Source organism: Drosophila ananassae, chromosome 2L, assembly GCF_017639315.1.
Source record: "Drosophila ananassae strain 14024-0371.13 chromosome 2L, ASM1763931v2, whole genome shotgun sequence".
In the NCBI taxonomy this organism is placed as follows: Eukaryota; Metazoa; Arthropoda; class Insecta; order Diptera; family Drosophilidae; genus Drosophila; species Drosophila ananassae.
In genome coordinates this window covers 27,330,597-27,356,885 of record NC_057927.1, presented here as the reverse complement: position 1 = coordinate 27,356,885, position 26,289 = coordinate 27,330,597, and the positions used below count along the sequence as shown (strand labels likewise).

Sequence of the window (26,289 nt, the reverse complement as noted above, 5' to 3'; positions counted from 1 at the left end):
ACGAAAGAGGTGAGCCATAACTACAAAGTTTATGCTAGCCAGTCATTACTATAAATTGTTAAAATTGTAATTATATTTTGAAGAGTTATTATAAATATATTTACTTTATATATATTTATATATTTACTTTCTTATAAAACTGTTGCCTCTGAACGCCCAGAGGGCCATTTTCGTATCTGAATAAAAAAATATCTTTGAATTAAATATTATTTTTATTTTTTTTATTATTATATAAAAGACAATTAATTTTATTTATTTAAAAGTGTCTGTTTTTATACAAAACATTTTAAAATCTCACAATAACAAAATAAAGAAACTTAAGAAATGTTTCTATTTTGAAATAAATCGAAGATAAACAAATATTTAAATATGTTTGCCTATTAAATTTTATAAAATCTTTAGAATATTGTATTGAAAAGGTGGACACTCGAGATCAAGTATAGATATAGAGCAAACCTTTAAACGCGTTTTTCTCAAAACTATGTTTTAAAAGTCGGTTGACAATATTTCTCGCAAACTACTCAACCGATCTTAATTACATTTTACCCAGGTCTTCGATATATCATTTACTAGCTATTAACCGAGGGTTTTTTAATTACAACTATTTAACAAAATTTCGAGAAATTTTCACCGAAATTTGAATTTTTTTATAAAAACGTCTGCCAAAAATCCAATTTAAATTTTTTTCCCCTCGATTATTAGCTAATTTATTGTTTTTACTAAAACACGTATTTTTATTTCTGATAATCCTGAACAATTCTTCTGACAACGCGGAGGCACCTTTTTTTCGAGGGACTGCCGGAAATAGCGTCGTAATGGCCGCCATTTTGTTTGAAAATTTCACAATTTTTATTAAATATGTACATCTTAATTAATAAAAAGTTTCATAAAAATATTTCATTTTTTATACGCAAAAAAAATTATTGAAAAATGGCAATTTTTTGCCCCAGGAAACCCATGTAACTCCTAAAGACTTGAAGTCAATTTAAGAAAAATCTGAAATAAAAGTTTTAGCCATAATTTCTATAGCAACGAATTAAAAGATCGATTTGGCACACTTTGTATGAATTATGTGGCCGTTTTCCAAACATTTTCTCCCCCATCTGTTCCATTACCAAAACACACAGTTAGTGATTTGTTTTAAACATGCAATTTAATAGTTGATTTCATTTGTTTGCTTTTGTAGAGTTACAAAAATAAATATAAAAACTTGTACATATGTGTTAGTTACCTCTACAGTAGGAAATGCAATACTCCTTGTTTTAGCCGTTCAAAAATATATATGCCAGATGTCTTGTTTCTTGTCTTTTGTGTTGTGTTGTGTTGTGTGTGTATGACTTTTTTCGTTTTACATTCGGGCCGTAAAACTATCCTCAACTAAACATACATATATATGTGCTTCAGGTGTGGGTGCATTGTGGATTTGGAATTACAGAAGGTATTGCATGGAATTCCATACCGTAAGATCGAATTTTGAGTACGCTTAAGCTCGCTAGGGTGGCTCAGCCTTCGAGGCAGCTGATTGAACTGATACATTAAAGCACATAATCGTGGGGAAAAGGCAACCGAATAAGCCACTTACATTCTATGTGGGGAGGGGGTTTTGGGGGTGTGGAACCGTAGCAGATACTGATCGGAATTGTATAATTAAATAAATATCGCTAAAGTACGCCTAATTGGTTTAGATCCATGTGCTAGGTTTTGATTTGTGTGTGTGTCTCTGCCTCTGCTTTTTCTTGCTCTCCATCACCTCTTTTGAGTGTCTCGAGTGTAGGAGTTAGGGGCTAGGGGAATCATTGAGAGCGTGGGACCAGCTGCCCGTAGTTAGTCATCCAGGTCGATGTCTGAGTCGTCAGAATCGTAGCCGCCGCGTATTGTCTTCTGTGGGCGATTTATGAACGGCTTGCGTTTCACATCCGGTGGCTGCATTAGATCTCCCTTGTACTCAATGGCTCCTGAGTGGGCGATGCGCCACTCCAGCATTTCCGTGGAGAAGTCATCGCAGTTACCCAGATCGGTGAAGCCCACAATGAAGTCCTTTGTCTTGCTATCCTTCACCAAAGCAATGGTGGGTATCACCTTGATGCGCAGCCGTTGGGTCAAGAACGGTGTTTTTTCCGCATTAACCTTGCAAAACTTGGCCTCCACGTGTTTGGCAGCCAGGATTTTCAAATGCATGTCCACGATCTTACAGCGCTCAGTGCTGTCGCGATAGAAGTGACACACAATGTTTGGTGATTTCTTCGACATCTCAAAGAACTCCTTCTCGTCGGCCAGTTCGGAATAGGTGCCATGACCCTAAAAAGTGGAAAAATTGAATGATTTAATATTCCCAATAAGGGGTAACAAAAGTTTCTTATTGGAAAGCGCAACCTACATTTCTGAGCCACTCCTGCTTCTTGGTGTTCAGCTCCTTCATCTCTCGGAGGCGCTGCTCCCGCAAGACCTTCAAATCATCAGAGTCCAAGTTGTCCAGACGATCAAGTTGCTGGTCCAGCTGCTGCTCAATGGTCTTGGCCGCCGTGAACAGTTGATTCTCGAGGAGGTTGGCCATGTCTGCTGATGCTGCTGCTACTGGTTTGTGATTTGTTTTCCTGCTCCAGTGGCGCTCTTAGTTTTTCCGACTCTGATGTTCGCACTCTGCGTGTGGTACGATTTGGTCCAATGTAAGACGGTGTGGGTTAATGCGCCGCATGTGTGTGTGGTTCCGGTACGAATGGAAAGGCGTAGCCATGGAACCGCCGCAGATGCGTCATGTTTTGTGGAAAATTCAATTTAGTAAGCCTGCTGGCCAGGAAGTTGCGGGGCCCCGGAGTCGGGACGACCACAAATCGATCTTTTGAAGGGTACTCACCCAGGTGTTTCAGTTATTTCATTGATTTTGCCGATTTTAAGTTTATTTAGGCGTAGGGTTGTTGACTAGGGTTGTCAAAGTGTGGCAGGCTGTCTAACTATCGATAAAGCACACAGGCTTTCCAAGCAACGTATTTAATATCGTAGATATTACTTTCTAAATCTATCAATAAATTGGGGGTTTTCTATATAAGTATCTTGAAAAGCATAATATTTTTCAAATGTGATAATTTTTGAAATATTAGTTTCTTCGATAATATTTTAGAAGCTCGTTTGAACATGTAAGGTGTTTTACAGTGCTAGGTTGTTTATGGTAAGTAATTTATATTTTATGACTGAGAATGATGTTTGTTTTTTGAATATTTCTTAACAAATATCAAGATCGCGAAATCGTTAAGCATATGCCAATAGAAAAGGAATGTAGAATGTATGTAACATAACATTCAACTTCGCATCGTATGTCAAATTAATATACCAAATTGGAGCCGTGTTTGACACATTCGTTGGTGGTGATCTTAACCATTTATGGATCCGATACTATTGACAGAAGAGTGCAGTTATTTTAAAAATAAAGATTTGGCGGGTAATTTCTACCAAAACTTTTCCAGTTTCTATTCCCCAGCAAAGTTTCAATTTCCCACAATAAACAAGGTCCCTTATTTTGCGATGCATCCTTCAGACTTATATGTTAACAATACTTTCGTTTAATTTATTTAGCTACAAAGAATATTTAGCTATAAATTGAATTGATCTAGCGATGGGCACGGCGGCCCGCGCATTGCCATCGCAGCTCAGCCACCACCGATACTATCGTCGATGGTCGTACACCTCTGCGAGGCATACAGCCATTTTTCAGCGCGTTGTTTGTATTTTGTATCGGTCGGCGTCAGTTGCAATTCAACTCAATTTCTCCGAGAGCATCAAATACCGTGTTTTAACCGCTGCCGAAGCAAAAATAAAAGGTTTGTGCTAACTAATAATAGTCTGGGGGAATAGTTGGGGGCCGCAGTGAGCGAGGGGCGCCTATGTCCTTTGTTGCGGTAGGATCGCAAAGTTTGTGGTGTACATAAAAAGAATGCGCGGACAAACAAAACCGGCCGACTTTCGAATCGCGAAATGTGCAAAAAGTATAGACGCGCTCGTCGCGCTTTTATGGCCTGGCGGAGGGCCATAGTTTGCAGCTGCCCAGTGGCCGTAAAACACTCTGTTGTTATTGCATTTTCCTAAAAATCATTGTCACAAATTGTTGCTGCAGCAGCCGCGCCGCCATTTTAAAAAATTGAGCCTCCGACAATTGTCTGGTACAGTGGTGGCCAAGCACAAAGGACTATGTTTGCGCTGATGTGTCAAATTGTTTTTTTCTTTATTTGCATTAAGTAAAATACAATGTGTCGGCACCTCCATAGACCTTGACCTTTTAGTTCCCGCAAAGTCGAAAACATAGAATGCTATAAATTTGTATCTAAATCCGCCAAGACCAATATTTTGGCGCGCACTGTGAGCCGTACCCACACTAGCACAAGAATTGAAATCCAGACTGCTTGCTGTCTTGTGTTCCAATGTTTTGCTGTTTTTTATTGCGATGGAGGAAGGAGGAAGGGCTATCCGTGTTTATGTTCTGCTGATCGGATCGCAACTGGTTTAAATTGATTAACTGCGGGATGGGGCTCTCTGCCCTCCACTAACTGCTCGAGCATACCAAGAGGCCTTATGCTGGGGATTCGTTCAGAGTTTAATCAACTCTGGCGAACGAATGCCAAAACAAAAGCGAGGAGCATTATAATAATCATTCCCCTATCGCGAGGGCTTGGCGCATAACTGCGCTCCACTGCCTACCCACGCCAGAGGCCCTCCTAACACACCACCGGATCCCCTCCCGACACAGACTCATATCTGGGCACTGTGATATTTCAGTTGCAGTTGCAATTGCATTTCATTATTTTTCGCTGAATTTTTCACTGCCGGGCACAGCATCGAGCTGCTGGCCGCAATTTTCGCATTCGCATTTCCACTTTCTAAAAAAGAAAACCAAAGTCGCCGAGCCGCGCGATGCTATTTCTTTCTAAACGGCGTCCCCTACCTTCGCTTTCCCAGAGAAAATGCACTTGGGTGCAACCCGTTTGTACCCTTCCAAGGGGTGTTTTTGGTTCATTGAAAAGCATGGAATATTTGGCCTGTAAAGTAATTCATTTTTTATCCAAACTAGTTTATAATTTTAATAAAAAATGGAATAATTGTCTGTATAAGTGTATTCCATGCTCCTGCTTTCTTCCTTCAATATTTTCGCATTTATCTGGCATCGAGCTGTCTACTCAGTGTAGGTCGGCATGGGAAAGGAAAATGTCTTTTTATTCCACTTCTCGGACTTTGTTTTTCTACCTTTCTGGGCTTCTGAACTGGCAGTGCGAGCTAACAAGTACAGAAAATATAAACAACGCCTCGCGTGCTGGCCTGTATTTGTAGGGTTTATGTCTCATTTTGCTCTGAATGCAATTAATAGAACGGAAGCCAGTTGAACATATTTTTGGGGGGAGCGAAGCCAGTGAAGTAGAACCGAAAACCAGGCAGGTCATGGCGGAGGGCAGAGGGCTTCAGGTATTTGCCGGAAAATTTGGCAGCGATCATTAGCATATGTCGCTTGGAAAAGACCACTCTTTCCCGGTAATCATGGCGCACTAATCTGCACACCCAGATGGAGGCCATAAAGAGCAGCTGCTGGACCAGGTACCTGCAGAGCTACCTGCTTCCCAGCCCGATCCTTTGGGTAGCTACTTAAGCCAGCACCGACTCCTCGTCCCTTCAAGTCAAGCTTCAGACGCGAAACAGTCTAGACGTGTTGGGATAAGTAGAGAGATAAACGCAAAGCGTCACCCAGAGATTAGCACCAGAGTGATTGAGAAAACAGCCACTTCACTGTGATTAAAAATTCTCATATTAAACAGCAGACCTGTGGTAAGTGGGTTGGGGCAGTCGGGCACTCGGAGCCGGTTCTCGAGAGGAATGTGGTGTAAACAAACCGCAACATTCTCGTACTTGTTCAGATTCCATTTCGATTTCATGTAAACTAATGAGACCTTTGTTTGGATCCCTTGCAGAGATCGTGCAACACGGCCAAGAAAAACCAATGCTGAGCAAAATGGCGCAACCAAACAGTGCTGGAGGCGGCGGCTCGGGAGGAGGGGGAGCTGCTGCTGGTGCTGGTCCCAGTGGCCCCGGTCGTCGGCTGCCCCTGTCGCTCAGCGGCGGCTCGGCCGTTTCCCGCATACAGGCCGGCACCAATGGCCGCTCCAACAGCCCCCAGAATGGTGGCAGCCAGAAAGGAAGCGCCACTGGGCCAGTGGGAGCTGTAAAGAAGCCACACAACCAAACGCGTTCATCGTCGAGCAGCTCGGCGTCGTCGAGTGCCTCCAAGGACGAGGAGAAGAAGAGCCAAAACGGCGTCGGCAAGTCCACCAACGGCAAGGAGAAGCCGCCCCAGAATGGCAAGGATCAGAAGGAGCCAAAGCCTAAAGAGAAGGCCGCCGATAAAATCGAAAGGGAGACGGTGACAGAAAAGAATGAATCCGCAGAAGAAACCAAAAAGGAAGCCATCGCTTCTGAGGTCCCCAAGCCAGAAGACAAAGACAACGTAGTCATCATCCTAGATGATGAGTCAGAGGAGCCGGAGAAGGCTCCGGAGCCCAGCACGCCCACCAAGGAGCGCAAGTCCACACGCAAGTCGGGCAGTCAACAGACCTCCCCAGCAGCCAAGCAGCCCTCCGCTTCGCCGGCTCAAAAGAAACCAGTAGATGTGACTCCCACGTCCGTTGCGGATCCTTCTCCGCCAGCCCAACCAGAGGACGTGGAAATGGAGCCGCTGACAGTTGATGCGTCTCCTGTACGTGGCGTGCGCAGCAACCTGGACGCCCAGCCGGCGGCCACCTCCACGCCGGGACGCAGCATCTTTGGCTTCCGGAGCAGCAGCAAGCAGAGCACCGAAGTGGAACTGGCTGCCCAGGCCTCCAGTTCGCCGGTCACGGCTCCGCCACGCACTTTCGCCCAGATCAGTGGCCGGCGCAGCATACGAGGCCTCAACACCTTGACGCCCTCGAAGGTGGGAAGCTATAGGTGCGTCACCAGCGACCTGGACACCTCGAACTGCACCAACGCCAGTATGAACGCCACCGTGGGATCGGAAATTCCCAACAGCTCCTCATTTTCGTTCTCCATCTTCCGTTCCGGACGCAAGCGTGACCGCACTCCTCCGGTGCTTTCTGGATCTCAGTCGACCAATGATCTGGCCCAGGACGTAGAGATGTCGCCGCCGAAGCGAGCCCGCTTCGATATTTTCCATCTGAACCTGCCGTCGCCGTTCAGTCTGCTGCGTGCGCGCTTCTCCAAGACGACCATCAGCAATCCGACGCGTCTGTGCCTGGACCAGGCTCCGTTCGCCGACGACGGTGGCGAGGTACAAAACGTATCGGGCATTGTGATCGAGGAGGAGGCCAAGCTAAACACGTCTTCGGTCAGTTTGCCGGAAGGCGAGGAGGAGAAGGGCCAGGAAGCTGGAAAGGATCTGTCTGTGGGCCAAGAGGTCGGCGTGGAAACGCCGAAGAAAGGTGGTTCGCCCGTGAAAGAAATCCCCGCCGAGAAAGGTGTTGATGGCAATGACGAAGCAGTTCCCGTCAACGAAGAGAATATTCCACCGGTCGTGGAGACTGCGGATTCGGAACCCAACCGATCGCGCTGCTCCATTATGTAGAAGAATATCAACAAACACCCTTCCCTAGATCATAAGTATTACGTAGCATATCTGGTTTTCCCTCCTTAAGGTAATTTGTGTTTTGGACGTGAAATTACATAGTAAGGAGATGTGACAACTTTAAATAGCAGGACCTGGCCTTGTATTTTTTAACAACAAAAATTCGACCAGGTCTGAAGTTCTACCCATCCTGACTGTGATTTCTTGCTGGATGGCTGCTTACCAACGATACAGCCATCTGCCGATAAATCGCTCGCAATCTCCCTTTTTTTTACCCAATCAATTGGGTATCGAACCGAACATAAAATATACATATATATTATACCATTAGACCTTACGATTAATGCAAAAGTTTTTATAAATAAAGATATTTCTTGAGTCTCTTTTCAAGCACCAGAATATATGCAATAAGCTATTTTGATTTGTAAAAATGTAATACGTATTTCATAAATAAAATGCATTTTTGTGAAAAAAATTGAGGTGTTATTTTTTTAATTTAAATGATAGAATTTGTTTTAAAACGTGTTGCATTCGATTTGAAAATAACGCTTTCCTCGTGGCCCTTAGAGATCGATAAAATGAACTATCGATTAAATACAGGCCTGGTTTGCGATACCAGCGCTGCACAGTGTTCAAAAAAGTGATCCGTGAAACTGAAAACAATATATTTCTATAAACATTAATTTTAAAAGAATATGCTTGATAAAAATACAATTTACTCTAAATTTTATAGTGTTTTGGGCTGAAAGAAGAAAAATTGTATTTTAGATTATATCGAAAACGTGACTTCTTCCCAATTTGGCAGCCCTGGTTTCGTGCCTTCGCCATTATTTTCGAAGCCCTGGTCACACGTACGAACTAAACCAATATCGACGCGCTGCTCGGTTTAAATTGGTTTTTAAAATTTCAATTGTGCAATAAACGATAAAAAAAGGCACACTGCTATCGTGATTTTAATTGGGGCCTACTTTCAAACCCTACAACTCTCAATTTGGCAAACGCGTAAAGGGCGCGATCGAAAGAAACAGTAATCTGGGAGATATGGAAAACGCTGATGCGACTTCCCAGTCGGATCCCCAAATAGACTACAAAACCCCCAAGAAGACCCACTCGCTGATCGACAGTGAGCAGTTGCTAGACAAGATCAACATCCTTACCACCAAGCCGGAGAACCATTCGCAAAATGCAAAGGTAAAGGGGAGGAGGAGGACACGTGACAGATTTACAGTTACTGGGCGACAAGAGGGCGCCAAAAAATTCGGGTTTACCAAAAAGGAAAATAAATAAATATTTCTAAAGGAATCCCCTATGTTTTTACGCCTTTAAGAGATTTATACACTTGTAGGATGCAGTTCTGCAGCCAGAAATAAATCTGAATTGTTGTTTTGAACGAGGATATGGATCAGGTGACCGTTTTACAGTTACATACTTAACAAAAATATCGATTTTGTTTCTGAATAAACTGGCAGTTCCTCTCCACATTTTACTGTAGTATTACAGTACACTCCCATTTTGGACTTCAATTCTAATATATTATGAAATTACAGCTGCCCACGATCAAGGACTTTGTCATCATCAAGCCAATCAGCCGGGGAGCCTTCGGCAAGGTCTTCCTGGGCTACAAGAACAATGACTCGAACAAGCTGTTCGCCATCAAGGTGATGCGCAAGTCGGAGATGATCAACAAGAACATGGTCTCCCAGGTGATCACCGAGAGGAACGCCCTCGCCCTGTCGCGCTCCCAGTTCTGTGTGAGCCTGTTCTACTCCCTGCAGTCGCTGTCCTACGTTTACCTGGTGATGGAGTACATGGTCGGGGGCGATCTCAAGTCCCTGCTGGCCATGTACGGATATTTCGACGAGGCCACTGCCCGCTTCTATGTGGCCGAAATGGTAATGGCGCTGCAGTACCTCCACCAGCACGGCATCGTCCACCGAGACATCAAGCCCGACAACATGCTCTTGTCGGCCACGGGCCATGTCAAGCTGACAGACTTTGGGCTGAGCAAGATCGACATGCGAAGGGACTTGGAAATCTCAGACTTAATCAACTGTTCGCCAAACCTAAATGCCCGGACACCAGGCCAGCTCCTGTCGCTCACCTCGCACTTGTCGTTCGGTTCGGAGAAGAAGTTGCAGGACTATGGCTCCGCCCTGCCAGGACACATCGTGGCTGGCCTGGGAGGCACTGCCATGGTCACTGGCACCGGCACTTCCCACCTCCTCCAGGCCATCAACAAGCACAGTCTGATCATGGAGCTCTCCGACAGCGAGGGCGACACTTCGCTAAATGATGCGGAGAAGACGAGCGACAGCAAGATCTCCGGAGTCTCCCCCTTTTTCTCTGCCGAGGAGGTTAACGATTCCATTACCCACACGTGCACCACCAATATTAATGTGGGTAGAAGTTAAGGAATCATACTTAAAATTTATTACATTCTCTTTCTGGTATTTGTAGCCGCAGGACAGCAGCTCGTCGTGCTCGTTCCACACTTGCAACTCGGCTGATCTGAGCAAGTGCTCGCCGCCGTTGGAATCCGCTGGACCAGGAGTCGCGGCTACGGAAGCTGCTCCCACCAAGCGGCGCGTAGAGTTTGCTTTGGACCCAGTTCCCTGCCAGGTAAGTTACTTCGCCTCGAAGCGCCCTAGTAATGGTTCGTTCTCCGCAACAAGGGCTGCAAGATGGCCGAGCAGGACAGCAGCAACAACTTGGCCGCCAAAGGTAGCAAGCATTTTCCAAAGCTGGAGAATGCAAACGAGGCCTCGTTTGAGTTTTCCATGGTACGCAGGCGATCCCTCGACGAGGTGCGTTGGCATGTGCATGTCCTGTCAGTGTTTTGTCTCTTTCGGCTTCTTTTGTTATTATTTTCTTCCTCCCCTTTTTATATCCTTGCAGAGGGTATTAGAATTTGAAAAAAAATCGTGAAGAATGCGATGAAGAAGGCATATTTGGGTTGGGAGTATTCTTGATGGAATCTTGAAAATTCTAGCCACTCCTTTGGGGATAGGTCGGATAAAAGTAAAAGTAAATGTAGTTCCAAAATAAAATACCTTGGAAATACAACCTCAATACTATAGAGATAGTTAATGGGTATAGATGTCCATATCCGAATTTTGGAAAGTATCGGATATTTGTCACAAAATCGAACTTCAAAGTAGATGCGAAATAGAAGCTTTTCTTGACAGGAGTTTGTTGGAAAAGAAATGGGAAATAGCGTTTAAAGTATAGTTATAAGTATATGGTAGGTTTCTGATACTTACATATTTTATAAGGAATAAAACGCATTAAAACTAGAACTAGAAATGCAGACATCGAAACTGCTTAGGCTCCCCTGTCTATAGCTTTCCTTTCATGTTAAATGTTAAACAAATAAAATAATGATACACCGAAATAATACACACTTTGTTACCTTCCACCCAGCGGAATCGCTTGTTGAAAGGTCAGGAGGACTCCGGCGTGTCCAGTCGCAAGGGCGATGACAACTCCAGTTGCCACCTGAACTTGAACAGCGAGAGCACCGCCTCGTCGATTGAGAACAAGGCTGAAAACCTGAGTCAGTCCAAGGAGGACTTCAGCTGCTCGGACTACTCCCGCAGTTACAATATGACCAATGGAAACGAGATGAGTGGCATCCACATGAACTCGCCTTTTCGAAATCTGTCCAAGCACTTTAAGCGCCCCGACTTCCTGCGCGGCATTAAGCGAAAGATCAATCTGGTCAACCGTTCCGACAACATGTCCAGCCTGGAGGCCGATGGCTCCAGCTCGGGCAATGGCAGCCAGAACACCGGTCTCACCCAGGAGATCGAAATCCTGAACATCGGCAGCAGTACGCCAAAGAAGCGAAAGGCTCGCTCGTCGCCGATTCGGGGAGTCCTTAAGGTTCGCTCCCTCTCTGACGACGAGCTGCCCATGAATCAGTTGCTGTGCCCGGAGGCAAATGTGGCCAATGTGGTCTTCTCAACGCCGGTGTCGTCCCAAAAGCTGCCCCGGCGCGATGGGGGCTTGCTGGGGAAACTGAAGGCTACCCGATTTGCACTGCCTTTGTCAATTGAAAATAAGAAGCGGGAGCACGCGGCCGTTGAGAAGATGTCTGGCGTGCACTACCACCTCAAGCTGGCCGACGACCCCACCATGTCTCCCATTAACCACGGCGCTGGTAATCTGCCCAAGACTCCAAAGAACATGAATATTAACACGCCGTTCCGCACGCCGAAGTCTGTGAGGAGGGGTGCGCGTATCTCCAATGAACGCATCATGGGAACGCCGGATTACCTTGCCCCCGAGCTGCTGCTGAAGCAAGGCCATGGCCCCGCCGTGGATTGGTGGGCACTGGGAGTGTGCTTTTACGAGTTCATGACCGGCATTCCACCCTTCAACGATGAGACGCCTCAAAAAGTATTTGACAACATTCTGAATAAAAGTGGGTCTTCTTTTTTTTTTCTTTTAAAATGGAAACCCGATTGACTTTCGTACTTTGCAGACATTGAATGGCCCGAAGGCGATGAGGCGCTATCTGCTGAAGCCATGGAGGCTGTGGAACTGCTGCTAACCATGGATCCCGCGGAGCGACCTGCTGCCAAGGAGGTGCAACAAATGCAGCACTTTGCGGACATTGATTGGGAGAACATTGGCAACACGGAGCCACCGTTTGTGCCCACGCCTGACAACCCGACGGATACGGGCTACTTCGAGGCTCGCAACAATCTGCAGCACCTGCAGCTATCAAACTTTGCCGTGGAAGACTGATTAGCGCTCGAACGGAGCCCGGCTGCGCCCGCTTTTCCCAGCCCTGTTATTTATTTACGTTTTAATGATTAATGTCCAATAATGTCTAAGAGTAGGCCCAAAGTTCACCTGTTGTTGTTCGTTTAGCCGTATGTATTTATATTCTGTGTTTAGCGTTCATTTAAATTGTATCATTAAATCTATTGTACAGTCATTTCATCCATCTTTGCCACATATTGTAAAGGAGATATATTATTTCGGTACTGATTTCAAGTGTTATAGCCATACGCTACAAGTCGCTTCAAGGCACGACCTAGATAAGTGTGTTCAATAAATGCATAGTCCAAAAGATGAAACCCATTCAGAATGTAATAATTTATGTAATAAGATCAACTGAAACCGTGTCAATCGAAAATATATTTGGAACTGACATATTCATAGTCCAAAATAGTTGTTGTTTGGCAAAATTGCACAAAATTCATCACTTTATTAGCCCTAAACCTAGATATATGATATTTAACACTCTGGAAATAACACAACTGGCTGTTTGGATGAGAGGATTTCGTCGCCTGCTCCCCGAGCTACGTGGAGCTTAGCTTGAAGTCAAAGTCCCAGATCTCCGGAATGGTTGTCAAGTAGCTCTGTTCGTAGAATATTGCAATCAGCCGACAGACCAGATGCGACACCGACCGCGGTTCAGGAAAGACGGACTCCTTCAGCAGGGTCACGGCTCGCACGATCCCGGGCTTCTCCTCCGAGAACTTCTTGTTAGCCAAGAGCATGGACAGCTCGCGCATGCCGCTCTCGTACTCCTCCGAGGGCAAGCGCAGATCCCGGCTGGCCGGAAACAAGGAGAATATGACGCAGGCCAAGCAGCGGGTTAGGACTTTCCGTCTGAAAAATAATACCAAAGGATTAAACTGGTAGTGTCTGCCTGACATGTTCATTTGATAACCCACCTGTTGGTGATGACCTCCGATTTGAGTCCAATCGCGCCCAGCAATCCATCGCTCCAGCCCTCGGCTTTTGTTGATGCAACCTGCAGCTGCCGGGCGAGCATAAAAAGTGGCTTCTTCACCTGCTGGTTGACCTGGAGGATCTGGCAGCCCCGTGAAATGATCACTCCCCACACCAGTGCCAAGCGGGGTTCCGTCACAGGCGTAGTCTTCACACTCTCCAGCAACTGGGTGAGGTCCTGCAGGAACGTCACCTTGTCGCCATCCGTTGCAATCTCCTCCATCTTGTGCACCACGAAGACGTGCAGCGAGAAGAGGTAGCCACCCTGCATGATGGGCATTAGATCCAGCTTCGGCAGAGACATGCTCAGGGACTCGAGTAGGCCCCGCCAACTCGGGGCGTGCCACGGGGCACTCTCTAAGGAGGTGCGAAAGTAGCTTTCCACGCTGGACTCCAGCAAGGTGTATATGCTCGCGATGTAGTTGTTGAGGTGGCCAATAGCCGGAAGAGTTGAGCACATGACCAGGTTGCCGGGGGCGCATCGCTGCTGCCACCAAACAAGAGCCTTGATGTGGATGCTTAATAAAAAGAATCAATCCAGTTAGTATCATTTCTTGTTCTGGAAAAGAACCGCAAACTCACTTGGACACCTCCTGGCTCTGGGTCTGGGTGGGCGCCACTAGCTCCAGCATCAGATTAAGGGCCTCCCGTCGTTGCTCCTCCGGAGTGCGGTGTTCACTGCAGCTGTGAATGGCCCGGTCAATGCTGTTCAGGAGTTCCAGGAACGCGTCCGTGAAGAAGCGCTCCCCATCTTTGGTCATCATGAGCTTCTTGTGTTTGGCTCCTCCGGCTCGCTGCAAGCGGATCATGGACCGGGTGTACAACATGCGCTTGGCGGATCCCAGGACAATGGCATCCTGGGTGGAGCGCTCTGGCAACATGGCACAAGCCAAGCGAATGAGTCTACGAAGAGACACAGTTAGATTTAAATAGGATTTAAATTCCTGGGAATGCTTACTCCAAAACAGCACGGTCGGCGTAGTTTGTCTCGTTGGGCAGCTTGAGCACGATTGCCGGCTCCACACTGGCCACAAACCACTTGAGCAACAGCTCCAGTTCGCTGTACTCCACCAAGTGCCACGGATACTGAATGGCCTCCTCGAGAATTCGGCTCGTATTGGGCTGGATGTGAATGTTCGGTTCGAAGGCTATCTTGACAAAGATGCCAAAGAGATGGGACAGCAGAGCCACCGGCTGGGGCATCTGGGAGAACCAGTTGTTCCAATCAACGCGGATGAAGATGTGTCCCAGCATGGCATGAGACTCTGGCAGAAAGCGTTGGAGGCTCTCGTACAGAAGCTCAATATGCTGAGCCGGAGGTAGGAAGCGCTGCCACGGAAGCTGGGCCAATCCCTCGTGGATGGGAGCCAGCACATAGCCTGCTATATTGGGCTGGGCAAAGTGATGCACATACCAGGCGAAGACGTGCTCCAGGATCTTGTTCGACGAAGGCAGGAACTGCAACACCTGCAACGTGGTGGCCACGAAGGAACGAATCATCAGCTTGCTGCTGCCCACCTGCTGTTCGCTCCACGGCAAGAGCACCTTGCTCTGCCCCGGCGTCAGCTGCCTTATCCAATGGGCCACTCCAGAGGCGGTCTGCTCTGTGTACGGAATGAGCCATGGCCCGTACGTCTCCACGATGGACCCAAAGACAATGTCGCTAACTGGAAAAGGGTAATCCATGAATCTGTTCTTCCTCTCACGACCCAATAATCAACTCACTCTGGTCGGCTAGCAGTTCCTGGTAGCTGCAAATGGCGGATGCCAACAGAACGTGGCCGAAACTGGTGAACCACATAACGAGCGGTTGGCAGTAGTCCTTGTGTTTGGGGTACAAGCCATGCAGCCCATGGTGCAGCCGCTCCTTCTGAAAATGCCGCGAAAAAAGCAACAAGGTGTCCGTAGCAGCTTTCAGATTGAAGAGCTTCTGCCGCCGGGCAAAGTCCAGGGCCACCTCGTGCACTCTCACTTCGGAGTCCTCCAGCGACAGCTCCGGACAGTTGCAGCGCACGAACAGGGCATTGAGCAAGTCCACTAGGACCACCGGCATTAGCTTTTGATCCGAGGTGCGATCCAGCACCAACTGCATGACTTCCCCGTAGTGCTGGGGGAAGTCGTAGCCGAAGATGTGAACCAGGTGCCGGCGGAAAAGATCTTGCAGCAGGCTGCTATCCGGCTGCGACCATGCCTGCAAGCCCTGTAGCACCAACAACAGGAGGCGGTTGATCTCGTTGAGCTTGGGCTGATAGACTTCCAACCACCCCAGCAGATCGAACTTTGAGAAAAGCACAAACAGGGTCTGCGTGTCGCAGCGTTTCAGGTGGGAATCAACGAGGAACTCGTACATGGGAAGAAAGTGCGTCACGTCGGTGCGACTGGGCACAAATACGCCGGCCAGAAGCTCTAGGAGATCAGGTCTTTTGAGGGCCAGTCGCAGCACACTCAAGCCCTGGGCCGCTTGGTCTGCTTGCAAGAAAATCTAAGAATTGGAAATGGAATGCTTAAATGAATAGTAGATGACTTGATTATTTTTACTCACTCCTAGCTTATCCAGGACCTGAAAATACAAGTCATGCGTGGGCTGGAACTTCATGGTAACCTCGTTGAGGTTGTCCACCAACTGATAGAAACTCTTCACTCCCAACTCAACAACCTTCGCCTCCATGGGAGCCAGCAGAATGGCACCTATATAGACGCCAAACTCCTCGATGGCCTGTGCGAAACTATCCACATTCATGGCCGCCAGCAGTTCCTCCACGAGTTTATCGTGTCTCTCTCGATTCTCGTTCAGCTTCCGGGAAACAACTTCATTAATGCGTATGTGTTCTGGCTTCAGTGTGATCTGGGCTGCCCGCGTGCAACTTCGATGAAAAATCAGCGAAGTGCATTCCTTCCTGCGGGTTTCCTCGTAGGGAACCATCTGGTACAAGCCCGGAACGCTCTCCAAGTAGTTTAAGTTCAGGGAGTTCAGCTCCGAGGTCTTGTAATGATAGTGGCTAGCGAAGAAGGAGTTTAAAAGTGACAAGGAGTTATTAAATGGTGATGTGAAGCTCTTACTTGGCTGTGGAGTTGAAGGTGCTCATCCGTTTCTTAAGCTCGGAAAGAAGGTCTCCATCGATAGGAGGCGTCTGGATGGGTTCAATTCGTTCATGGCCAGGTATGGCTACGCTCTTTTCGTAAGTATTCAATAGAGTTTTGATATGCTGCGCAGGAGGAGTTCGTGGCTTCGGTTGCACTGGTGTCCTGGGTGCCTTCTGGTTGGCCAGTCTAAGCACCTTGCGACCCCAAACATCGGCTTGGTTCCTCTGCTCCTTTCGCAGCGTGGCCAGGCAGAGGAACTCCGTCCAGTGTGCCACATGACCGCCCAGTAACTCCCTCAGCTTCTCACAATTGTACTGCGCCGGCAGTTGCTCCGCGTCGCTGGTGAATCGATTTATTTGCGTATCTTCCAGCCACAGCGCACAACTCTGCATCAGCTTGGAGCAGCTGCGATGAAAGTGGGCCATAGCGTCGTCATTGGCGCACTTTGTGGCCAGGGCTGAGTGGTACGATTCGGCGGACTTCAGTTGCGACTTAATACTCTTCATCAAAGGCACATTGTGTTCGTAGAACTTGTCGGACACCCCGAAGTTCTGACTGAAGTTCAGCGATTCGTTCTCTGTCGGCACCCGCCAGAGATAGAGTTCGAAGAACTTCTGGCAGACGATGGGAAACAGGGCATGGTTGCTCTCCATGCTGGCCAGTAGCTGGGCCTGTTTGTAGATCACCAGTTGGCTGGCAGGAAAAGAGTTCACCTTGGCCAAGGACAGGGTTTTCTTAAGAGCCGCCTCTACAGGCTGGGCGGAAACCTGACGCAGTAACTCAGGCCATACTCGCGTGTCCACCAGGCGAAACTCAATCTCTAGGAGCACCAGGTTTAGCCAACAAGTCTGCGGTGAGATCTGCGGAATTCGAGAAGATGCCTGCCCGCCGAAAAATGCTTTCAGAGCAGAGCCCTTGGGAGCTGATTTCCAATCTGTGCAGTCCTGTGGGTATACATTAAAAATAGCTAAGAATAATTACTCTTTACCCTTTTATTGCAAAATACCTTGTAATAATTGTAGAAAAACTCTACGGCCTGAGCACGGCAATCGGGGAATTGGTAGGAAATGCGGAGCATCCGGTCGAGAAGGTACAATAAATTCGAGTTTTGTGCCCAGCCAGGTAGGGTTGTGAAGCAATTGAGCCAAATATTCAACAGATTAAGAGGCGAGCAGAGGCCAAAGCTGAAAGGAAAGACTAATTAAGGGAGAGCCATTGATAAACTTTCATTCAAACCTTGTGTAGGAAACAATCTGGTGATGAAGCATGTTGTCTAGGAGTTCCAGGATGGGACCGATGGAGTTCGCATAGACCATGTCCTTGGCCAGTTTCAAGTAAGTTCTGTCCGCATTAAGCAGGGTAGCCAAGAGTCTCTGAAAGCTGAAAACAACAGTTGGATCTTATATGTTTTTAAGAAAGTTTAAAGAAATTACCTTTCGCAAGTGGCCAGCGTTTCAGGAGTTTCTAAAAATAAGGGCACAATTAGCTCAAGGCATCGAATGGTGGCTGCGTGTCTGTGATCCAGCAGTAGTTGCTGCAGCAGGTTGAATCCGTGCTGGCAGATGAGGGGAATGGAATGGCCATGCAAACTGACCAGCATGCCCACATACAAAGCCAGCGGGCGATTCTCCGTGACCCCTTGGAATATTATGTCCATGCGCTCCAGCTCGGGTATAAACATTAGTGGTTCCGTGGGATGCAAGAGGGTTCTCTTCACAGACTCCACCCCTTGGTCCATAAGATGCAGCCGCAGCAGGGAGATCATACGCCAGCACCAGTTAGTGAACTGCTCCCGACTCGTCTGGGTGGAGTCGATCAGCGAGGAGACTTGGCGCACGCTCTCAGAGATTCCGGAAGCGCCAATTACTTCGGGAGCAAACTTGTTTAAGGCCTCGTTCACCAGGTGAGCCATCCGAACATGAATGTTGTGGGGCAGGAAGAGACGACCCTCCACGTCCAGACCCCAATTCAAATGACTGATAATTAGACGGGCCAAGTGGCTCTCCGAGGACTGATAATCAAAGTGGAGAAGCCAATTGGAAAGAACCTCGAAGCTGTCCATGCTAGGATGCCAGTTTTCAAGGGGCAGTGCCTTGAACAGATACGCCGCCTGGTCCACCTCCCCGTAGCGCATCTTAATCTGCACCAGCAGGCAGCCCATCAGGTTTTCGTCCATCAAGTTGACCAACATATCTCGCGCCGCCTTGTAGCAAAACTCCCGCGTCGAGCGATGTATATAGCCGATGTGAAAAATGTGAAGGCAGATGGCTTTGACTAAGTTGGCGTCTTTACTGCGATTGCGGTCGTTGGCCATCTCGAAGAAGGTCTGCAGCAGATAGTACATGTCGTCCGGAGCCACGTCCGCGTTGGCCAAATCGAACTTAGCCCAAAAGTCATCCGACTGGAAGGCAGCCTCGGCATTGCCGACCAAATCGTTTGACAAATCGATGGGGAAGCCCACGTTTAGGTAGTAGAACAGGTGCCACACAACCTCGGTGTCCAAGGTGCCAAAGGGTAGGGTGGAGAAGTACTGCCAGGTTCCCAGATTGCGAGTGCGGTAAATGTAACCGCAAGCTCGGATAAGCAGAGCCTGCAGTTCCACTTGAATACGTTCGAACAGCTCGGTCGATTTGGGTCTGTTGTTGTTTCTGTGGGGGGGTCCTTATTAATGAAAATGTTGCAATAGAAACGCTTAAAAAATTCTTACAGAAACAGTTCGTTGTAGTCGAAGATATACTGTAGAGTGTGGCGCACTAAACGACCCAGTCTCTTGGCCAGTTGCTTGTATCTTTCGTTGTTGTAAGTCAGCAGTCCCTCTCCCAGTATCTTGACTAACTGGGAAAAGAACACCACCACAGCCAGCATGCTCTGGGCAGTGATCATGTCCGGTTCCAGGATGTAGTCGTCTAGAAACTTCTCTATGCGCATGGCCGATCTGGAAAAGATCTATCTAGGAATATAACTTCACAACCAACAGTTTCAACTTACATAAAGATCTTTTCAAACGGCAGTTGGTTCAGCAAAGCAATTAGATCGCTTTCCTTCAATCCAATGCATTCCCCAGCTGGTGTGTGCGAGTCCTCCCCATCGGAGTCGACCACGATCCACCGTTCGGTGGTACCTGTTGCCTCTGAAAGCTCGCGATGCGCTTGTGCCTGGCCCTTTAGGTATTCGTTTCTCTTTTTCACCGGCATCAGCAGGATCTGAAGCACAGCCATGCAGTGATTCAGTTCTGGGGAGTTTAGATCCAACGGCAGGTCATTTTTCTGAGAGCTGCGTGGAGCAATCTGCATTCCCGGCAGCTGTAAAAACTGGGCGGCCCAGGAGCCTACGCCATTGGGGCATCGCAAAATATTAAAGAGCAGGAACCAGTGATCCTCTCTGGTGGCCAGAATCAATTGCAAGGCAATTAGTTGACGCAGCCATTGCTTTAGGTCTGTGTCGAAATTCTAAAATTACAAAAGTTTTAAAACAGTTTCCTAAAGTTGACTTTAGTTTACCGCATTTGGACTGGGTCGCCTTATGAAACAGAACAGTATGGAGATGGCTCTTCGCAACTGGGAAACACACTCCAAGGCCGCTCCAGATTGGAGTTTGTTCAAGGAGATCTCCTGCGGGCCATCCGCATGGGGATAAGATAGCAAGTCGTTGATAATTTGGTCGACCTTCACTTTGGTTATCTTGGCGGTGATCAGGTTGTTAGTGTACGTGTGGCAGACCAGGTCGTAAAGGCTTGTTAGAGAGGTTTTGGCCAACTCAAGCTTCACCGGATCAACCTGTATGATTCTGGGAATAAACATTTAAAACTATGGAAACTATGCATCTTAAATAAGGTCATTTAATTACTCGAATGTGACGTTCTCTTGCACTACATTCCCATCTCCGCAAGTACCACTAAAGCTTCGTGTCACGGACTCTTTTTTCCAGATTTGTCTTTGCGATACTCCGCAGTTTTTGCGCCACTTTTTTACGTCGTGCAAGTTCGAGGTGATCTTGCCTTGTAGCTCGTAGTACTCTTGCAGGGCTGAGTACAAGGGATCGGCCTCGCTGGACTCTAGCAGCGAGTTCATAAGGAACTCCAGCTCAAATTGCTTTGCCAGCTCCAGATCGGGGCAGTTGTAGATTTGACGCAGCTGCTCATCGCTAAGGGGCTTCACATTGCTCCTGGCCAGAGCAAAACCCGAGGCTTGTGTCTCCGACTGCAATCGGTAGACAATCTTTGCACTCTGCTCCTCTACTTGGGCATTGGAGACATGCATCGGCAGCAGATTGGGATACTGCACAATGTGAGGCACGACATTGGTGGTCGAGGGTGGGGCACTTGGGGCATTTGGTTCGGTTTCAATTTGAGTTTCAACTTCCGGTTCCACCTCTGCGACGCTTTCCTCGGGTTGCTCCCTCACATCGCTGGAAATGCAACAGTCGTGGCTAATTATGTCCGCGCCACTGCTGCTGCTGGCCAAAGCGGCTACCCGTTCCAATTCCTCCAGCAGCGATACATTCTCCGGCGCCTCCTCTCTTTGTTCATCGTTACTTGTTGATAACTGAGCAGTTTCCTCCTCTTCCTCTTTTGGAATCTGCCTGTCGCTTCGCTGTTTTTTCGTCTTCTGCAATTTAGTGTTTTGGCTTAGTATGCGAATGTTATAGATTTGGCAACCCACCTCCTTTTTGGGCTTGACTAGCGTAGCCATTTCTACGAATTAATTCTCTTCTCCCAAAGCCTTTTGCGTTCTATTTGTGCATTATTTTGGACACAGCACCACTAAACAATGAAAATCCCCACATAATAGAGATGGACAACCATGGAGCTCGCCCAGCTGGCCCCGGCATAAAGAACTATCGGATGTTTACACTTTAAAAAATATATACAAATTTATTTTCCTAATTTTGGCATAGTAGCCTTAAGGTAGTTAAAGTTCTGACCCCCTTTCAACAACCAATTTACCTCATTTGTTTTAATTTTTTTAATGAACTTTTTCAAATTTTGAACATGTTTGAAAGTTTTTTATGAAGTTTAAAGAGGGAATCCAAATGGACTTTGGAATCATTAATTTCAAAACAAATGGAATACATCGAACTATAAAATAAATACATTCTTCTTCCCCACCATTTAATTCAAACACCTTACAATGGTTCCTTAAAAAATTGTGTTATCGATAAACTAAAATTTATATAGCTGATGGGCAGCACTGGCTATTTAAGTGGTCAGGCGCGCAAAATCCAAAATGCCGTTAGTACACAGTTTTGTGATTTGTACAAAAATACGTTTATTTGTCTTTATTTATTGCACACTGTCACGCACACACATGCGATAAGTACATGCGAATGAAACTCGATTGCTACAACAGGCGCGAACATTGCTCAACAATAGTCGCGCACAGAAAATCACAGCATCTTTATAGACTTGAAAAACACTTGGCTAACTAATTGATCTATTCTAGGGCTTAGCTTAGCGAACTACGAACTAATTGGACAGGCTAAGACAGATCTCAGAGCGCAGATCTGCCAGCCAGCTGGCGGTATACGCCCGTCTCCCCCGCTCCCGGCACGGTGTCCATTTGGATGCGACTACTGTCGCAGATGGACTGCTGATCCTTGGCTCCTTCTGACGTCGTAAAAACCACCGCAATAGGATTGTTCTTTTCCTTCTCCTCCGGCGAGGATTCATAGCCGTGATTGATCTTCTCCTCCTTGCAGGTTGTCGTTCCGGAGGCCGAGGACTCACTGCTGTTACGCCCATTCAGGCCAGACTCCTCCTCGTGCTTCACATAGTACGGCTTCTGGCCAGAGAAACGCTCGCACAGACGGAAGATCAAAGGGTGGAGCAGCTTGCCATCGTAGGCATCATCCGGGTGCTGGGTTACCAGGCTGATCAGGGTGCCGATGATGACAGTCAGTGCCGTGCCAATCAAGCTGTAGTACATGAAGCTAATGGAGTAGAAGGTCTCCAGTCCAGATCTAGAAGTAAATAAAAAGGTTAAAAATTGTAATTTTTAAATAATCTACTAAAGTATCTACCTTTCGGGTGCTATTGTTGGTGGTGTGGCCACAAAGCTCTGGTTGTAGCCATTAATGGGAGTGTGAGTCATGAGCCAAGGCATCTGGCCAGGTTCAATCAGGGGCTTCGTAATCGAGTCCGAAGCCCCTAAGGCTTTCAGGAGTTTCTAAAAATAAGGGCACAATTAGCTCAAGGCATCGAATGGTGGCTGCGTGTCTGTGATCCAGCAGTAGTTGCTGCAGCAGGTTGAATCCGTGCTGGCAGATGAGGGGAATGGAATGGCCATGCAAACTGACCAGCATGCCCACATACAAAGCCAGCGGGCGATTCTCCGTGACCCCTTGGAATATTATGTCCATGCGCTCCAGCTCGGGTATAAACATTAGTGGTTCCGTGGGATGCAAGAGGGTTCTCTTCACAGACTCCACCCCTTGGTCCATAAGATGCAGCCGCAGCAGGGAGATCATACGCCAGCACCAGTTAGTGAACTGCTCCCGACTCGTCTGGGTGGAGTCGATCAGCGAGGAGACTTGGCGCACGCTCTCAGAGATTCCGGAAGCGCCAATTACTTCGGGAGCAAACTTGTTTAAGGCCTCGTTCACCAGGTGAGCCATCCGAACATGAATGTTGTGGGGCAGGAAGAGACGACCCTCCACGTCCAGACCCCAATTCAAATGACTGATAATTAGACGGGCCAAGTGGCTCTCCGAGGACTGATAATCAAAGTGGAGAAGCCAATTGGAAAGAACCTCGAAGCTGTCCATGCTAGGATGCCAGTTTTCAAGGGGCAGTGCCTTGAACAGATACGCCGCCTGGTCCACCTCCCCGTAGCGCATCTTAATCTGCACCAGCAGGCAGCCCATCAGGTTTTCGTCCATCAAGTTGACCAACATATCTCGCGCCGCCTTGTAGCAAAACTCCCGCGTCGAGCGATGTATATAGCCGATGTGAAAAATGTGAAGGCAGATGGCTTTGACTAAGTTGGCGTCTTTACTGCGATTGCGGTCGTTGGCCATCTCGAAGAAGGTCTGCAGCAGATAGTACATGTCGTCCGGAGCCACGTCCGCGTTGGCCAAATCAAACTTAGCCCAAAAGTCATCCGACTGGAAGGCAGCCTCGGCATTGCCGACCAAATCGTTTGACAAATCGATGGGGAAGCCCACGTTTAGGTAGTAGAACAGGTGCCACACAACCTCGGTGTCCAAGGTGCCAAAGGGTAGGGTGGAGAAGTACTGCCAGGTTCCCAGATTGCGAGTGCGGTAAATGTAACCGCAAGCTCGGATAAGCAGAGCCTGCAGTTCCACTTGAATACGTTCGAACAGCTCGGTCGATTTGGGTCTGTTGTTGTTTCTGTGGGGGGGTCCTTATTAATGAAAATGTTGCAATAGAAACGCTTAAAAAATTCTTACAGAAACAGTTCGTTGTAGTCGAAGATATACTGTAGAGTGTGGCGCACTAAACGACCCAGTCTCTTGGCCAGTTGCTTGTATCTTTCGTTGTTGTAAGTCAGCAGTCCCTCTCCCAGTATCTTGACTAACTGGGAAAAGAACACCACCACAGCCAGCATGCTCTGGGCAGTGATCATGTCCGGTTCCAGGATGTAGTCGTCTAGAAACTTCTCTATGCGCATGGCCGATCTGGAAAAGATCTATCTAGGAATATAACTTCACAACCAACAGTTTCAACTTACATAAAGATCTTTTCAAACGGCAGTTGGTTCAGCAAAGCAATTAGATCGCTTTCCTTCAATCCAATGCATTCCCCAGCTGGTGTGTGCGAGTCCTCCCCATCGGAGTCGACCACGATCCACCGTTCGGTGGTACCTGTTGCCTCTGAAAGCTCGCGATGCGCTTGTGCCTGGCCCTTTAGGTATTCGTTTCTCTTTTTCACCGGCATCAGCAGGATCTGAAGCACAGCCATGCAGTGATTCAGTTCTGGGGAGTTTAGATCCAACGGCAGGTCATTTTTCTGAGAGCTGCGTGGAGCAATCTGCATTCCCGGCAGCTGTAAAAACTGGGCGGCCCAGGAGCCTACGCCATTGGGGCAACGCAAAATATTAAAGAGCAGGAACCAGTGATCCTCTCTGGTGGCCAGAATCAATTGCAAGGCAATTAGTTGACGCAGCCATTGCTTTAGGTCTGTGTCGAAATTCTAAAATTACAAAAGTTTTAAAACAGTTTCCTAAAGTTGACTTTAGTTTACCGCATTTGGACTGGGTCGCCTTATGAAACAGAACAGTATGGAGATGGCTCTTCGCAACTGGGAAACACACTCCAAGGCCGCTCCAGATTGGAGTTTGTTCAAGGAGATCTCCTGCGGGCCATCCGCATGGGGATAAGATAGCAAGTCGTTGATAATTTGGTCGACCTTCACTTTGGTTATCTTGGCGGTGATCAGGTTGTTAGTGTACGTGTGGCAGACCAGGTCGTAAAGGCTTGTTAGAGAGGTTTTGGCCAACTCAAGCTTCACCGGATCAACCTGTATGATTCTGGGAATAAACATTTAAAACTATGGAAACTATGCATCTTAAATAAGGTCATTTAATTACTCGAATGTGACGTTCTCTTGCACTACATTCCCATCTCCGCAAGTACCACTAAAGCTTCGTGTCACGGACTCTTTTTTCCAGATTTGTCTTTGCGATACTCCGCAGTTTTTGCGCCACTTTTTTACGTCGTGCAAGTTCGAGGTGATCTTGCCTTGTAGCTCGTAGTACTCTTGCAGGGCTGAGTACAAGGGATCGGCCTCGCTGGACTCTAGCAGCGAGTTCATAAGGAACTCCAGCTCAAATTGCTTTGCCAGCTCCAGATCGGGGCAGTTGTAGATTTGACGCAGCTGCTCATCGCTAAGGGGCTTCACATTGCTCCTGGCCAGAGCAAAACCCGAGGCTTGTGTCTCCGACTGCAATCGGTAGACAATCTTTGCACTCTGCTCCTCTACTTGGGCATTGGAGACATGCATCGGCAGCAGATTGGGATACTGCACAATGTGAGGCACGACATTGGTGGTCGAGGGTGGGGCACTTGGGGCATTTGGTTCGGTTTCAATTTGAGTTTCAACTTCCGGTTCCACCTCTGCGACGCTTTCCTCGGGTTGCTCCCTCACATCGCTGGAAATGCAACAGTCGTGGCTAATTATGTCCGCGCCACTGCTGCTGCTGGCCAAAGCGGCTACCCGTTCCAATTCCTCCAGCAGCGATACATTCTCCGGCGCCTCCTCTCTTTGTTCATCGTTACTTGTTGATAACTGAGCAGTTTCCTCCTCTTCCTCTTTTGGAATCTGCCTGTCGCTTCGCTGTTTTTTCGTCTTCTGCAATTTAGTGTTTTGGCTTAGTATGCGAATGTTATAGATTTGGCAACCCACCTCCTTTTTGGGCTTGACTAGCGTAGCCATTTCTACGAATTAATTCTCTTCTCCCAAAGCCTTTTGCGTTCTATTTGTGCATTATTTTGGACACAGCACCACTAAACAATGAAAATCCCCACATAATAGAGATGGACAACCATGGAGCTCGCCCAGCTGGCCCCGGCATAAAGAACTATCGGATGTTTACACTTTAAAAAATATATACAAATTTATTTTCCTAATTTTGGCATAGTAGCCTTAAGGTAGTTAAAGTTCTGACCCCCTTTCAACAACCAATTTACCTCATTTGTTTTAATTTTTTTAATGAACTTTTTCAAATTTTGAACATGTTTGAAAGTTTTTTATGAAGTTTAAAGAGGGAATCCAAATGGACTTTGGAATCATTAATTTCAAAACAAATGGAATACATCGAACTATAAAATAAATACATTCTTCTTCCCCACCATTTAATTCAAACACCTTACAATGGTTCCTTAAAAAATTGTGTTATCGATAAACTAAA

The 26,289-nt window shown here is 47.3% G+C and overlaps 6 protein-coding genes across 10 annotated transcripts; 2 read left to right on the top strand and 4 right to left on the bottom strand.

Annotated features, from left to right (window-relative positions):
* Window positions 1-1,134: 1,134 nt before the first annotated feature.
* Window positions 1,135-3,006, bottom strand: LOC6505667 (thioredoxin domain-containing protein 9). Its single transcript, XM_001964461.3, has 3 exons — window positions 2,855-3,006; window positions 2,378-2,640; window positions 1,135-2,298 (listed from the first exon to the last, which is right to left on the bottom strand). Exons 2-3 carry the CDS (start codon window positions 2,552-2,554, stop codon window positions 1,825-1,827), a joined length of 651 nt encoding a protein of 216 aa, XP_001964497.1. The 5' UTR covers window positions 2,555-2,640; window positions 2,855-3,006; the 3' UTR covers window positions 1,135-1,824.
* A 641-nt stretch (window positions 3,007-3,647) lies between these two features.
* On the top strand, window positions 3,648-7,995 carry LOC6505858 (nucleolar protein dao-5). Of its 2 annotated transcripts, none has more exons than XM_001964462.4 (2): window positions 3,648-3,815; window positions 5,949-7,995. In XM_001964462.4, exon 2 carries the CDS (start codon window positions 5,978-5,980, stop codon window positions 7,592-7,594), a length of 1,617 nt encoding a protein of 538 aa, XP_001964498.2. In that variant the 5' UTR covers window positions 3,648-3,815; window positions 5,949-5,977; the 3' UTR covers window positions 7,595-7,995. The 2 variants fall into 2 exon arrangements, with proteins under 2 accessions (XP_001964498.2, XP_032305532.1); XM_032449641.2 differs by lacking the exon at window positions 3,648-3,815 and adding an exon at window positions 5,631-5,805.
* A 400-nt stretch (window positions 7,996-8,395) lies between these two features.
* On the top strand, window positions 8,396-12,762 carry LOC6505859 (serine/threonine-protein kinase greatwall). 4 transcript variants are annotated; one of them, XR_004309730.2, is made up of 7 exons: window positions 8,397-8,785; window positions 9,142-9,990; window positions 10,052-10,213; window positions 10,267-10,398; window positions 11,015-12,017; window positions 12,078-12,471; window positions 12,534-12,762. XR_004309730.2 is itself a non-coding variant. In XM_001964463.4 (6 exons), exons 1-6 carry the CDS (start codon window positions 8,636-8,638, stop codon window positions 12,341-12,343), a joined length of 2,562 nt encoding a protein of 853 aa, XP_001964499.1. In that variant the 5' UTR covers window positions 8,397-8,635; the 3' UTR covers window positions 12,344-12,682. The 4 variants fall into 4 exon arrangements, 3 of the variants coding, with proteins under 3 accessions (XP_014760821.1, XP_001964499.1, XP_032305529.1); XM_001964463.4 differs by having other exon boundaries at window positions 12,078-12,682; XM_032449638.2 differs by lacking the exon at window positions 8,397-8,785 and adding an exon at window positions 8,977-9,000 and having other exon boundaries at window positions 12,078-12,682.
* Window positions 12,763-12,773: 11 nt separating this feature from the next.
* On the bottom strand, window positions 12,774-21,252 carry LOC6505666 (ectopic P granules protein 5 homolog). The gene is made up of 15 exons (XM_001964464.4): window positions 21,085-21,252; window positions 20,270-21,030; window positions 19,924-20,209; window positions 19,412-19,872; window positions 19,131-19,358; window positions 17,857-19,071; window positions 17,660-17,803; window positions 17,430-17,607; window positions 16,400-17,367; window positions 15,882-16,338; window positions 15,065-15,821; window positions 14,298-15,006; window positions 13,922-14,242; window positions 13,282-13,857; window positions 12,774-13,216 (listed from the first exon to the last, which is right to left on the bottom strand). Exons 1-15 carry the CDS (start codon window positions 21,112-21,114, stop codon window positions 12,904-12,906), a joined length of 7,404 nt encoding a protein of 2,467 aa, XP_001964500.1. The 5' UTR covers window positions 21,115-21,252; the 3' UTR covers window positions 12,774-12,903.
* A 418-nt stretch (window positions 21,253-21,670) lies between these two features.
* On the bottom strand, window positions 21,671-22,760 carry LOC116654512 (sodium-coupled monocarboxylate transporter 2-like). The gene is made up of 2 exons (XM_032449642.2): window positions 22,442-22,760; window positions 21,671-22,381 (listed from the first exon to the last, which is right to left on the bottom strand). Exons 1-2 carry the CDS (start codon window positions 22,522-22,524, stop codon window positions 21,913-21,915), a joined length of 552 nt encoding a protein of 183 aa, XP_032305533.1. The 5' UTR covers window positions 22,525-22,760; the 3' UTR covers window positions 21,671-21,912.
* On the bottom strand, window positions 22,535-25,952 carry LOC116654511 (ectopic P granules protein 5 homolog). Its single transcript, XM_032449637.2, has 6 exons — window positions 25,785-25,952; window positions 24,970-25,730; window positions 24,624-24,909; window positions 24,112-24,572; window positions 23,831-24,058; window positions 22,535-23,771 (listed from the first exon to the last, which is right to left on the bottom strand). Exons 1-6 carry the CDS (start codon window positions 25,812-25,814, stop codon window positions 22,535-22,537), a joined length of 3,003 nt encoding a protein of 1,000 aa, XP_032305528.1. The 5' UTR covers window positions 25,815-25,952.
* Window positions 25,953-26,289: the final 337 nt, after the last annotated feature.

Coding starts and splice junctions, on each gene's coding strand:
- LOC6505666 (XM_001964464.4), bottom strand. CDS start 21,114: ATGGCTACGCTAGTCAAGCCCAAAAAGGAG. Junction 16,339..16,399: donor ACCTTCAACTCCACAGCCAA/GTAAGAGCTTCA, acceptor CTTCTTCGCTAG/CCACTATCATTACAAGACCT. Junction 15,007..15,064: donor GGAACTGCTAGCCGACCAGA/GTGAGTTGATTA, acceptor ACCCTTTTCCAG/TTAGCGACATTGTCTTTGGG.
- LOC6505667 (XM_001964461.3), bottom strand. CDS start 2,554: ATGGCCAACCTCCTCGAGAATCAACTGTTCACGGCGGCCAAGACCATT. Junction 2,299..2,377: donor AGCAGGAGTGGCTCAGAAAT/GTAGGTTGCGCT, acceptor TCCACTTTTTAG/GGTCATGGCACCTATTCCGA.
- LOC6505858 (XM_001964462.4), top strand. CDS start 5,978: ATGCTGAGCAAAATGGCGCAACCAAACAGTGCTGGAGGCGGCGGCTCG.
- LOC116654512 (XM_032449642.2), bottom strand. CDS start 22,524: ATGCCTTGGCTCATGACTCACACTCCCATTAATGGCTACAACCAGAGC. Junction 22,382..22,441: donor CCAACAATAGCACCCGAAAG/GTAGATACTTTA, acceptor ATTTACTTCTAG/ATCTGGACTGGAGACCTTCT.
- LOC116654511 (XM_032449637.2), bottom strand. CDS start 25,814: ATGGCTACGCTAGTCAAGCCCAAAAAGGAG. Junction 25,731..25,784: donor TAGTCAAGCCCAAAAAGGAG/GTGGGTTGCCAA, acceptor ACTAAATTGCAG/AAGACGAAAAAACAGCGAAG. Junction 24,910..24,969: donor CAAGAGAACGTCACATTCGA/GTAATTAAATGA, acceptor GTTTATTCCCAG/AATCATACAGGTTGATCCGG.
- LOC6505859 (XM_001964463.4), top strand. CDS start 8,636: ATGGAAAACGCTGATGCGACTTCCCAGTCGGATCCCCAAATAGACTAC. Junction 9,991..10,051: donor CGTGCACCACCAATATTAAT/GTGGGTAGAAGT, acceptor TGGTATTTGTAG/CCGCAGGACAGCAGCTCGTC. Junction 10,214..10,266: donor TGGACCCAGTTCCCTGCCAG/GTAAGTTACTTC, acceptor CTCCGCAACAAG/GGCTGCAAGATGGCCGAGCA.